General features: G+C 36.1%; 1 protein-coding gene across 1 annotated transcript in view; it reads right to left on the reverse strand.

The window, feature by feature from the left end:
* The window catches only part of FAM169A (family with sequence similarity 169 member A), a 66741-nt gene that overhangs the window by 13261 nt on the left and 41258 nt on the right, over positions 1-12222 (reverse strand). The window contains exons 7-10 of the mRNA XM_029942441.1: positions 6809-6937; positions 6127-6239; positions 2892-2931; positions 1998-2148 (exon numbers count right to left, since the gene is read on the reverse strand). Of these exons, the coding sequence (XP_029798301.1) occupies positions 1998-2148; positions 2892-2931; positions 6127-6239; positions 6809-6937 (433 nt within the window). The remainder of the gene's footprint in view (positions 1-1997; positions 2149-2891; positions 2932-6126; positions 6240-6808; positions 6938-12222) is intronic.

Raw genomic sequence — 12222 nt, forward strand, 5'->3', positions numbered from 1 at the left:
GCAAAATAAGAAACTTATTATGCCCTCCTCAAAATGCACTAATGGGTACTCTGAATTCGTTAACATGGACATCTGCAAGAGGAGGCAACAGGGGACAAAAATCTTTCATCTCTTTTTCCAGTGGAGAATAGTCTGTGAAAGGATGAAGGCATTTATCTGCTTGCTGTGACCAGCATGTGTACATATAAACCTCAACAAGACTACAAGTACATTCCAGAAGGGAATCAGTTAGTTATGAACTAACAAAAATCAGAACTTTAAATGCTATGGTCTTGAATATTAGACCAGATTTAGTAGCTCCATATCTAAGATTCTTCTACCTGTCCCTCTCCTGTACAGAAACGGCTGGCTGCTCAGCACACTCCTCCTCCCCTTTTCCCTTTCTTTAAGCTGTGTACAGTGAAAATGCACTCTACTGTGTTTCTGTTCTCTGTAATGTAATAAGCGTGACAGTGCCTTCCATTAATACATCATTCCAGTCTTGCTGGTAATTTTGTACAGGGCAGTGTATGAACTGCTGTGCTGCAAAGCCAGACAGCTATAAAATGTTGAAAAATCACTGACAAGTATAAAAATTGCAGTATATTTAAAGTCAGTAAAAGGGAGGCACCTGGTGGCTCAGTTGGTTGAGTGTCTGACTTCAGCCTAGGTCATGATCTCGCCATTCGTGAGTTTGAGCCATGTATCCAGCTCTGTGCTGACAGTTTAGAGCCTTGGAGCCTGTTTCAGATTCTGTGTGTGTGTGTGTGTGTGTGTGTGTGTGTGTGTGTGTGTGTCTCTCTCTCTCTCTCTCTCTCTCTCTCTCTCTCTCTACCCCTCCCGTGTTCATGCTCTGTCTCTCTCAAAAATAAATAAAAATAAAATTTAAATAATAATAAATAAAAATAAAATTAGTTAAAATTGACTAGCATATTAAAAAAAACAAAATTCCACAATAATTCTGGGATGTTCAATTTAAAATGCACTGTTACATTCCCTTATAAAAAGAATATTATATCAAAATGTTGCTCAGTAAGAAAACCATAATTATCTAACCTCCTAGCTTTTCACAAATTACTTGATTCATATATTTAGTTATATTTGCCTTTAACATGAATTTTTCACCAAAATAAAACATTTACATAATTACTCAATTGTCAAAATTTAAAATTATTTACATAATGAAATCACCATAACTACAGAATTTTCTACTTGAGTAAAATAATTTCACAGATGAAAAGGCAAAACTATGAACAGTTAACTCAGGAATAGCAGGTAAAACTACTAAGACAAAAGTTTGATTTTTACTAAAAATTTGGAATCTTGCTTTCTTTAGGATTCCAAGGAAGATAGAGGATAAAGTTTTGACCCAAGGGTTCTCTTGGTTCAGCTGGCTAGTAAGTTCCTAGAGGGGTTGACGGAACCACTTATGGTTATTGCTCACTTGTGTTATATTCAATAACCCAGTAAAATAAATCACTTATAAAATAAAACCTAAGATTTTTAAAAATCTGACTAAACCTCAGCATTACTAAAAACTACAGCTACGAGGGCACCTCGGTGGCTCAGCTGGTTAAGCATCCAACTCTTGATCTTGGCATTATGAGTTCAAACCCTGTGTTGGGCTCCACACCCAGTGTGGAGCCCACTTTAAAGAAACAAAACCAAAAAAACAAACAAAAACAAAAAACAAAAAAACTGCAGTTACTGTCAAAGTTGGTGATTATGACTCATCTGGGATAATATAATCACTAGAAAATTCTCTTGGATTTTCACACAAGAGATTAAATTGTGGGCTTATTTTACTCTCTTACTATCAGCCTGTCAGCGCAACATGTCAAAGTGACACACACCACTGGTAACTGTAACCAGTAGTCCTGCAGAAGAATTCAAATACAGACTCTTACACCAAGGCTATCTGTACACAAACAATGCAATAAGAGCCTCCACCTTAAATACTAAATACTAATAATATGAAAATAAGAATAACAAAATAATGAGAGTAAAATAAACAATACTTGTTTACGGAAGCAGCAGGTGAAGTCTGGGGAGTCTTTTCATCTTCTCCTTGTGAACTACTCAATTCAGAATCCTGAAACCGCTTTCCAATCTTTGGCCGCTTTAGATGACTACTTCGAGTACGAGTGGAAACTGGTGTTTTATCACGACCTGAGACAAAACAGCAAACCTACAATTAATTCATTGTGTCTTGAAAGGATTACCTGTTTACACAGAAATTTAAGACCTATGCTTTCTCCCCATTACACACTTCCTTCTCTCATTTATATCAGGCTAAGAATAAATGTTAAGGTCTCTTTCTAAATTATGAAATAACTTTGCATTATTCATTCCTCACATTTCTTTATTGCTCTGAGCTGTGCAATGTGTTTTGCATTTTTATTTATATTCTCTCCCAATAATCTTGGAAAACAGACAAGGTAGACATCACTCTCCCTATTTTACTGATAAGGAAATGAGGAAAAGAGAGGTGTGATAGCTTGCTTTGTTCACACAGCAAGACCAGTGGTAGTGGTGGCATTAGAACTCAGCTCTAAATTTAACAGATGACCACTGGGGAAGAGAAGGAAAAATAAGGTACAGAGAGGGAGACTCTTAAATACAGAGAACAGACTAAGGGTTGATGGGGGAAGGGCATTGGGGGAGTGGGGAAAATGGGTAATGGCCACTGATGGGATGATCACTGGGTATTGTTAAGTGATGACTCATGGGAGTCTACTCCTGAAGCCAAGTCTACACTGTATATTGGCTAACTTGACAATAAAAAACAAAACAAAAAGCAAAAAAAGAACTCAGCTCTAGGTCTTGGGTAAGTCTTCATTTACTCTAAGGGACATTCCCCTGCCCCTAAATTCTAGTGTCCCACATACTGGTAGATCAGCTAAATTTCTTACCTTCAGAAGTACTTGCAAAGGCATCTTTTAAAGAGTCAATCTAAAACAGAGATACAGATTAAAGGCAAAACCTTTAGATTATTTTTTTCTCCCTATGAATCCACTTCATTCAGTGTCAAAGAAAACCTTTTGAAACATTTTTCAAGTAGTACTTTTTGGATTTACTATTCATCAATTAAGGATACTTACTTAAGAAATTAAAAGGCTATGTTATAGCCTCGGTTATCATGAGGCTGAGCACTTACCAAGCCATCTAATCGGTTACAATGTGACACACTGGAGTTTCCTGGTGTTCTGTCCTCGACTACCTTCTCTTCTCTGTCCACATGTTCTCCCCGTATTTTATCTACTACCTTTACTTCAACATCTATTTGCTGATGAATCCACACATACAGTTTCATCTCTCCAACTCTTCCCTGATTTCCAAAACTCTTTCAATGAAATACTCCATCCAATTTCATAACCAACCTGTCCCATACTGACCTCTTATCTTTTCCCAATATTATTCTCTATCTTGGTTAATGGCAGTAACAATTCAACCAGCCATTCTAGCCAAAAACTTGTGAGGTGGTAATGACTTCCTTACCCTTATTCAGTTAATCACAAGGTCTGTCAATTCTGACAAATCTCTCAAAACTGTCCCCTCCTTCATATTACCAAAGCTTTAGTTCATGCCTTTATCATCTTTAACGTCAACTATTCTGGGGCGCCTGGGTGGCTCAGTCATTTAGTGTCCAGCTTCACTTCAGGTCATGATCTCCAGGTTCATGACCTGCTGTCACACATCAGGCTCTGTGCTGACAGCTCAGAGCCTGGAGCCTGCTTCAGACTCTGTGTCTCCCTCTCTCTCTGACCCTCCCCTGCTCTGTCTCTGTCTCTCAAAATAAATAAAAAACATTAAAAAAAAATTTAATGTGAACTATTCCAATATTCTCATCCCTGGTATCCCTCCTTCTAACCACACACTCTGTAATTCCTTCCAACCTGTGACAGAAATGCTTCCAAATCACAAATTGTGCCACGCTTTTGTTTTGAAAAAACAAACAAGAAAACTTCAATGGTTTACCACTGCCTAGAATACAAACTCTCAACCTCTTCAAAACCAAACGCCTCTTAACATACCAAATATGCCATTTCCTTTCTAACCTCTCTTTTTCACATGCTAGCCTCTGGAATGCTCTAACCTTTGTCAAAAAACTCCCCCTACCCTTTGCAGGTCAACTTGGTTATTACTAGTTTACCTATTCCACTCCTGGGCAGAATTAGTCATACTCTGCTATGCACCGTCAGTCATTTGCTATATGCTCTGTTTAGGCAATTATAATCCTGTAGTTTCTTTCTTTGTTTCCAATAACAGACCATCTATTTCTCCCATGCTTGTCAAGAACCGTATTTTTGTACATCCAGCGCTTGCCACACATCTACTTTATTTTATCAACTACTATCCATTCTTCATCACACCCTTACTGAAACCCTACAATACAGTAGACAAACAGACTTTAAGGTCTACTGGTTGGACACAAACACGCTGTGACAGATGACTAGACAAAAATCTGGTCTTCAAAAAAACCTGCAGTTCAACTAGACAAGGTTAAGACAGAAATAAAGACCAATAAATAAAACATACAAAAGGGTAAGAGAAATACGTGAAATGTTTTATGTCCCAAAATAGAAAAAAGCAAGTAGAAATACCATCGCCATGTAAAGAATAAATCATGTGTTGATCACTTCACAGTGTATATCAAAACATCAAGTGTATGACAGGTTTTGTCAATTATACTTCCATAAAGCTAAAAAAATGTAGTTAACCTAAACAAATAAGACCACTTCCCCATGTGGTTACTGATAAAAAGAGAGATTAAAAATAGTTTAATATAGGAATTTTTTCCTTGAATTAATTAAAATCTGAAGTAATCTGAAGAATAAAAATTTCTAAAATCAAAGAAAATCCTATTTATGCTGACAACCTTATGATATGGTTTTATATTCTCATTTATATAACCCATATAAAAGTATTTGGCTAATTTTTAAAGTAAATCATTGTTCTCACTACATGAATAGGAAAAGACTTCTTCTATACTACGTAAATCTGAGTATATCTGAGGAATCTGACCACAATATAAAAAATAAAATGTAAAAAAATAAAAATAAAACTCCTTATGTGTAATTATATTATTTACATTATCCTTAAAAATGTTTCGGGACACCTGGGTGGCTCAGTCAATTAAGCACCCAACTCTTGATCTGGGCTCAGGTCATGATCTCATGGTTTGGGAGATTCAGCCCCGTGCCAGGCTCTGTGCTGACAGCATGGAGCCTGTCTGGGACTCTCTCCCTCTCTGTCCCTCCCTGCGTATGTGCGCGCTCGCTTGCTCACTCTCCCTCTCTCTCAAAATAAGAATATAAACAATAACAAGAAATGTTTCAAAAATGTTCAGTCAACACCCATGCTAAGTAAGGCAGGAATATGGGGCACAAATGACTCCCCACAGCACATCCCTGAGAGGTTACCTAGTATTTACACAGTGCACTACATTCCACAAAGACCTCGCATATATAGCCTCAAACTTCCCACAATAACTTCATAACCTCTGACCAACTACTAGTGTCACTTCTAAAATTTATCTGTGCAAGGAAAGCATTACATAGGCAAAAAAGATGCATGTACAAATGTGTTCACTGCTGGGCTACTTATGTATGTAAAAAAACATAAGTAAAATACATTATTATATTTATTTTACCAATTTTATTAGTTATATTTATATAATAATCATATATTAATTATATTATATAATTATATAAATAATTATATTCCATATAATAGAATAGTATGCTGCTACTTAATAATCATGTTTTAAATAGTAATGCATGGGAAATGCTTGCAATAATACTATGTTAATGGAGAAAACAGAAGCAGCACAACAGAACACAAAAATGTACACAGATACCTGTTTTATAACATATATGAAATACAAAGACAAAAATGTTCATAGTTGCTACAACTAGGGAAGCCAGAATTATATAGATTTTTATTTTCTTATTGTGTATATTCCAAATTTAAGGAAAACTAAGTCCTTAGTAACCAATTACCAGGAAATACTAAGAAAATTAGCAGAGCAAAAAATTATGAAAGTTTGGTGAATGAACTGTAACATTTATACAATTAAATATCAGCTTAATCCAGTTTAAAGAAGTAGAACAATCATCTCCTACAATGAACATACAGTGTACCTACAGTTAGCTGCATCTCACTAGACTGATTATCTTCAGTTTCTGCTTCATATTCTGGAACAGATGCAAGACCATATTCTCCAGACATAGGTCTTTTAGCTTCATTTTGAGAAACTGCTGTGTAAAGAAGTATTTTAAAAATTGTAACCCAATCAGTATTTAGTTTTAATTGTTAACACTGTACTGATTTTCACAAAAGCCTTGAATAGCATCCTGAACGAGCACTGGGTGTTGTATGGAAAACAATTTGACAATAAACTATTATGAAAAAAAAATTTTTTTTTAAATCTAGGTAGGTAACGTCTCCTTTGTAACTTATAACGGAACCTTGCAATTACAAAAGTATTGATTATCTTTATTTAGGGACTATGAGGAGAGATGCATGTGATTGGGAACTACCCTTGGATCCCTTGATGCCTATTCTATGCTGATTCAGTATCTGTGTTTACTTCCTACCCACCAGTTTCTACCAGAATATTAGATTCTTATGGGCTGTTCTAGGTCCTCTTATTATTAGTAACTCAAATGTTAATACATACCACAAATTCAAACTTTAGAAAAGAGGGTCTGTTACTAGAGAGGTGGCATTACAATACACCAGAACTCTCAACTGTAAGAAACAACCATCAACAGGCACTGATTTTTAAGCTGAACATGTGTTCAAACTGAAAACTTGTAATGCTTACCTGTAATTTTAAGCGTTTCTCTCTGTAACGCTCTCGTGACTGGTATTCGCTGGTACCAGTGTCCAACACCTTCAACTTCCCAAAGGAGTTCATGATCTCCCGGATACTTTTCAAAGTACTGCTTGCAAGCTGAAAAATACATTTAAAATTTTCTAGAAATCCCAGGTATTGATTGTTTTGGGAAAACAGAAAGAAGAAATAGAAAGCTGCTTAGCTCACTTAAAAACACCAAGGCAACTTAAGAAAATCACACAACAGTCTCATTTATGAAAATTTTAACATGATCAAAAAAATAAAAATACTGATAAAACATGTACTTCTAGTAAGAAACTGCTACAGCCAAGGTCAAAGAGATTGGTGCCTGTTTTCTCCTCTAGTATTTTGATGGTTTCCTGTCTTACATTTAGGTCTTTCATTCCTTTTAAGTTTATTTTTGTGTATGGTTTGAGAAAGTGGTCCAAGTTCATTCTTCTGTATGTCACTGTCCAGTTTTCCCAACACCATTTGCTAAAGAAACTGTCTTTCTTCCCATTGGATATTCCTTACTACTCTGTCAAAGATTAGTTGGCCATATGTTCGTGGGTCCATTTCTGGGTTCTCTATTCTGTTCCTCTATGTATCTGATTTTGTGGCAGTACCATACTGTCTTGAGCACTACAGCTTTGTGATACAGCTTGAAGTCCAGAATTATGATGCCTCTAGCTTTGGTCTTCTTTTTCAACATTACTTTGGCTATTTGAGACCTCATATGGTTTTAGAACTGTTTATTCTAGCTCTGTGAAGAATGCTGGGTGTTATTTTGATAGGAACTGCATTGAATGAGTAGATTGCTTTGGGTAGAATAAGGCACTTAAACAATATTTGTTCTTCCAATCCATGAGCATGGACCGTTTTTCCATTTCTTTGGGTCTTCTTGTATTTCTTTTGTGAGCTTTCTATACTTTTCAGCCTAAAAATCTTTTACCTCTTTGGTTAGGTTTATTCCTATTGCATCTCAGGAGAGAACAGATAAACTATCAAAATAGTAATGCTAGGACAAAAATCCATACAGAAGAAAATAAAACCAGATCTTGACCTCACATCAACACCTTTCATATCATTAAATTCTAGATGGATTCTAAAACCTATTAAGAAAAACAAAACATTTAAAAGAAGATCTGCTAGCTCAGTCAGAAGAGAATGTGACTCTTGACCTTGGGGTTACCAGTTTGTGCCCCACATTGGGTGAAGAGATTACTTAAATAAAACCTTTAAAAAATACAAAAGAAAACATAGGCAAATACCTCTAGGACATTACAGTGACAAATGATTTCTCATGAAAGATATAAAAAATCACAATCCATAATGAAATATTAAGTTTAAAACTTTCTATCAGGAACAATGCCACAGAACTTTCTACAGTAATGGAAACACCGTATGTCATCACAGTCCAATACAGTAGCCACTGGTAGTCACATGAGACTACTGAGGAACTGAATGTAAAGTCTCATTTGATTTTAACTAAATTGAAATTATAATTAATTTATATTAGTGACTGCTGTACTGGACATCATAATTTTATATTCAAAAGATACTATAAAGACAAAGATTGGGAGATTTTCAGAATAAAACAAAGGTTTAGCATTCTTAAGCATACTTAAAAACCCTAAAATTGAATTAGACAAAATGATCCCCGAGAGAAACTGGAAGAGGCTATGAAAAAGATATTCACACATAATGCAAACCAAAAGATCACTTAACAAAAGAAGGTAAACCTCACTAGCTGCCAAGGAAACACAAGATGAAACAATAAGGTACCACTTTCACACCCACCAGATAATAACAAGCATCCAAAAAATAAGTAAAATGGAAACTCCCATACTGCTGGTGTAAGAACAATTTTGCAATAGTTAGTAATTTTGTATCTTATGCTCCAATTCTACTTGTGGATATATACCCTAAACACTTAGACACCTGGACAAGATGGCATTTATTTTTTATTTTTTTTAATGTTTTATTTATTTTTGATACAGAGAGAGACGGAGCATGAGAGGGGGAGGGGCAGAGAGAGAAGGAGACACAGAACTGGAAGCAGGCTCCAGGCTCCAGGCTGAGCTGGCTGTCAGCACAGAGCCTGATGCGGGGCCCGAACCCACGAACGTGAGATCTGACCTGAGCTAAAGTCAGAGGCTTAATCGACCGAGCCACCCAGGCGCCCCAAGATGGCATTTATAATATTCACTACAGGACTGTTTTTAAATGGGGGTGGGAGGTGCCCATCACTAAGAGATACATGAATAAAATAGTATGTATGCAATAAAGTATTATGCACCAACTACAACAAACTACACCTCTATGGTTCAACATTGATAAATATATTTAAAAGATCAGTAAAAAAGCAAGTTGGTATAGGTTCAAAATGATATTCTTTATATGAAGCTTAAAAACTACTGGAGCACCTGGGTGGTTCGGACTTCAGTTCAGGTCATGATCTCAACAGTTCTTGAGTTTGAGCCCCACATCGGGCTCTGTGCCAACAGCTCAGAGCCTGGAGCCTGATTAGGATTCTGTCTCCCTCTCTCTCTGCCCCTCCCCTGTTCGTGTCCTCCCTCTTTAAGAATAAACTTTAAAAAAAAACATATTAAACAAAATGATGCAGCCTCTGTGAGAAATAACTTGGCAATTCCTCAAAAAGGTAAACACAGAATTACCACAGAACCCAACAATTCCACTCTCAGCTACACACCCAAAGAACAGAAAGCAGGGACTCAGATATCTATCTGTACACCAGCATTATTCAGAGCAGCCAAAAGATAAAACAATCGAAGTATCCATCAAAAGATGAATGGATGAACAAATGAAATGCGGCTCCATAGCTCAGGGGTTAGAGCACTGGTCTTGTAAACAAATGAAATGTGACATATTCATATAATGAAAATATACTCCGCCATAAAAAGGAATGAAATTTTGATATATGGCACAACATGGATAGTCCTTAAATGCTATGGTAAGGGAAATAGGACAGAACATATACTGTATGATTCCACTTCTATGAAGTAACTGGAATAGGCAAATTCAGAGAGACCCAAGGGTGAATGTGGCTAATGCCACTGAACTGTATATACACAAGCAGCGCAAATAACAAATATTGTTATACATATTTTATCCAAAAAAAACCTTACAATTTTTTTTAAATAAAAAAGCAAGGGGCGCCTGGGTGGCTCAGTTCATTAAACATTTGACTTTGGCTCAGTACATGATCCCACAGTTCATGAGTTTGAGCCCTGCTTCGGCTGAGCCCTGTTTTTCTCTCTCTTCCCTCTTTCTCTCTCCTCTCTGGCCCCTGTGGAATTCTCTCTCCCTCCCTCCCTCCCTTCCTCTCTACCCCTCAACTCACTTGAGCTCTCTCTCTCAAAAATAAAATAGCAAACTAAATAATGCCTTATAGTGTTTATGGACACAGATCTAAGTATGAAACTGAGGACAGAAAGGATATACACCAACTTCAGCAACACTAGTATCACTGGGGAGAAAAGGGGAATGGCGTTACCAAGGGGTCCAAAGGGAACATCAACTGTATCTACAAGTTATATTTAGTTCTCCCTAAAAGTTAATAAAAACAATACGGCAAAACCTTAACAAGTGTTAATCTGGATAATGGATATATCGACACTAGAATACTATTCTCTCATTTTTTTCCCTGTATATTTGAAAATGTTTCTCACATTTTCTAGTTTTAGTTTCTATATGAAACAGATGTAGCCATAGAAAATAAGCACAATAGGCCACACTGAGTCATCTGTCTGAATTTAAATGACTAAAATAGTAGAGAATGCCTTACACAGTTAAGGATGAGGTCCAAAAGGGGTACTTTACAAAGGTGACTAGAGTTCAAGGTCCCAATTCAGATTTTTCTAGCCAGAGTCTGAAAGCGAACTCTCACACTAATGTTATTTAGCTAAGTGATACAGAAGGTATGTGCCCACAAGAACTCACATTATCAATTAAGCAGCATTAGCTATTCCTTAACAGGTTTTGGAGACTTCTTCCTCTTAATGACATTCTATATGCAGCACTAATTCATTCAGCCTTGCAATAAAATTATTTTAAAGCATAAACTTTATAATACGGACCCTATAATTCCCCAGATATTCCCCAAAGCTAAATGTCTCCAAACTATTTTAGCCATCTTTGCCTCACGGAATCTTTTCACAGCCACTTACTCAGCCCATTCATTCCGTGCAAAGAACTAAACCAAGTGCTGTTACAAAAGACATATCCACAGAATTTATGCACAACGAACTCAGCACCTAAACTGTTATTAAAATGAAAACTTAAAAGAAATAGACTGTAAGGTGGAAGGTACTTAAAAAGCGTAAGAACACTACATGTAAAGCATCACCAGATTTAAAGGAGAAAGATACATTTTTGTTGGACAGAGATCAGGCAAGGTTTTCAGTCTGGGCCCTATCAAAGAGGCAGATTCTAGAAAACTCAAGATAATTAACCTCTAGAGTTATCGATGTGGGTGGTACAAAATTAATGCAAATCAGTATTCTTCATATTTATAACTAGAGAGAAGAAATATTGTAAGAAAATACAATGTTCATAACAGCAACAAAAAGATAAAATTCCTAAACATATGCATTTTTTTCTGTTAGTTCTAAATAACTGGTTTGAACAAATTCCTACAGTTATACATATTACAGAATTATATTGTTGAATAGAAAAAAAACAACAAAGTCGATTCTCCGTAAGCTAAGACATAAGGGTTTTGGGGTTTTTTTTACATTAAAAAAGATTTTAATTCCAAAATAGTTACCATACAGTGTTAAATCAGTTTTAGGTGTACAACAGTTACGTGTATTACTCAGGGCTCTTCAAGTGTAGTCTTAATCTCCATCACCTCTATCACCCATCCCTCCACCCACCTCCCCTCCGGTAACCATCTGGTTGTTTTTTTGTAGTTTAAGAGTCTGGTTTTTTGTTTCTTTTTTTTTTTTTTCCCCTTTGTTCGTTTGTTTTCTTAAATTCCATATATGAATGAAATCATACAGTATTTGTCTTCCTCAGACTGACCTGCTTCATTTAGCATTATACTCTCTTGATCCATCCATGTTGTTACAAATGGCAAGATTTCATTCTTTTGATGGCTGAATAATACTGTGTGTGTGTGTGTGTGTGTGTGTGTGTGTCCAGTTTTCCTAACACCATTTGTTGAAGAGATAGTTTTTTTTCCATTGCACATTCTTGTCGTTGTCAAAGATTAACTGACCATATAATTATGTGTTTATTTCTGAGCTTTCTATTCTGTTCTATTGATCTATGTGTCTATTTTTGTGCCAGTACCATACTGTATTGATTACTACAGCTTTATAATACATCTTGATATCTGGGACTATGATACCTCCAGCTTTGCTTTTCTTTTTCAAGAT

Source organism: Suricata suricatta, chromosome 6 (genome assembly GCF_006229205.1).
Source record: "Suricata suricatta isolate VVHF042 chromosome 6, meerkat_22Aug2017_6uvM2_HiC, whole genome shotgun sequence".
NCBI lineage: Eukaryota > Metazoa > Chordata > Mammalia > Carnivora > Herpestidae > Suricata > Suricata suricatta.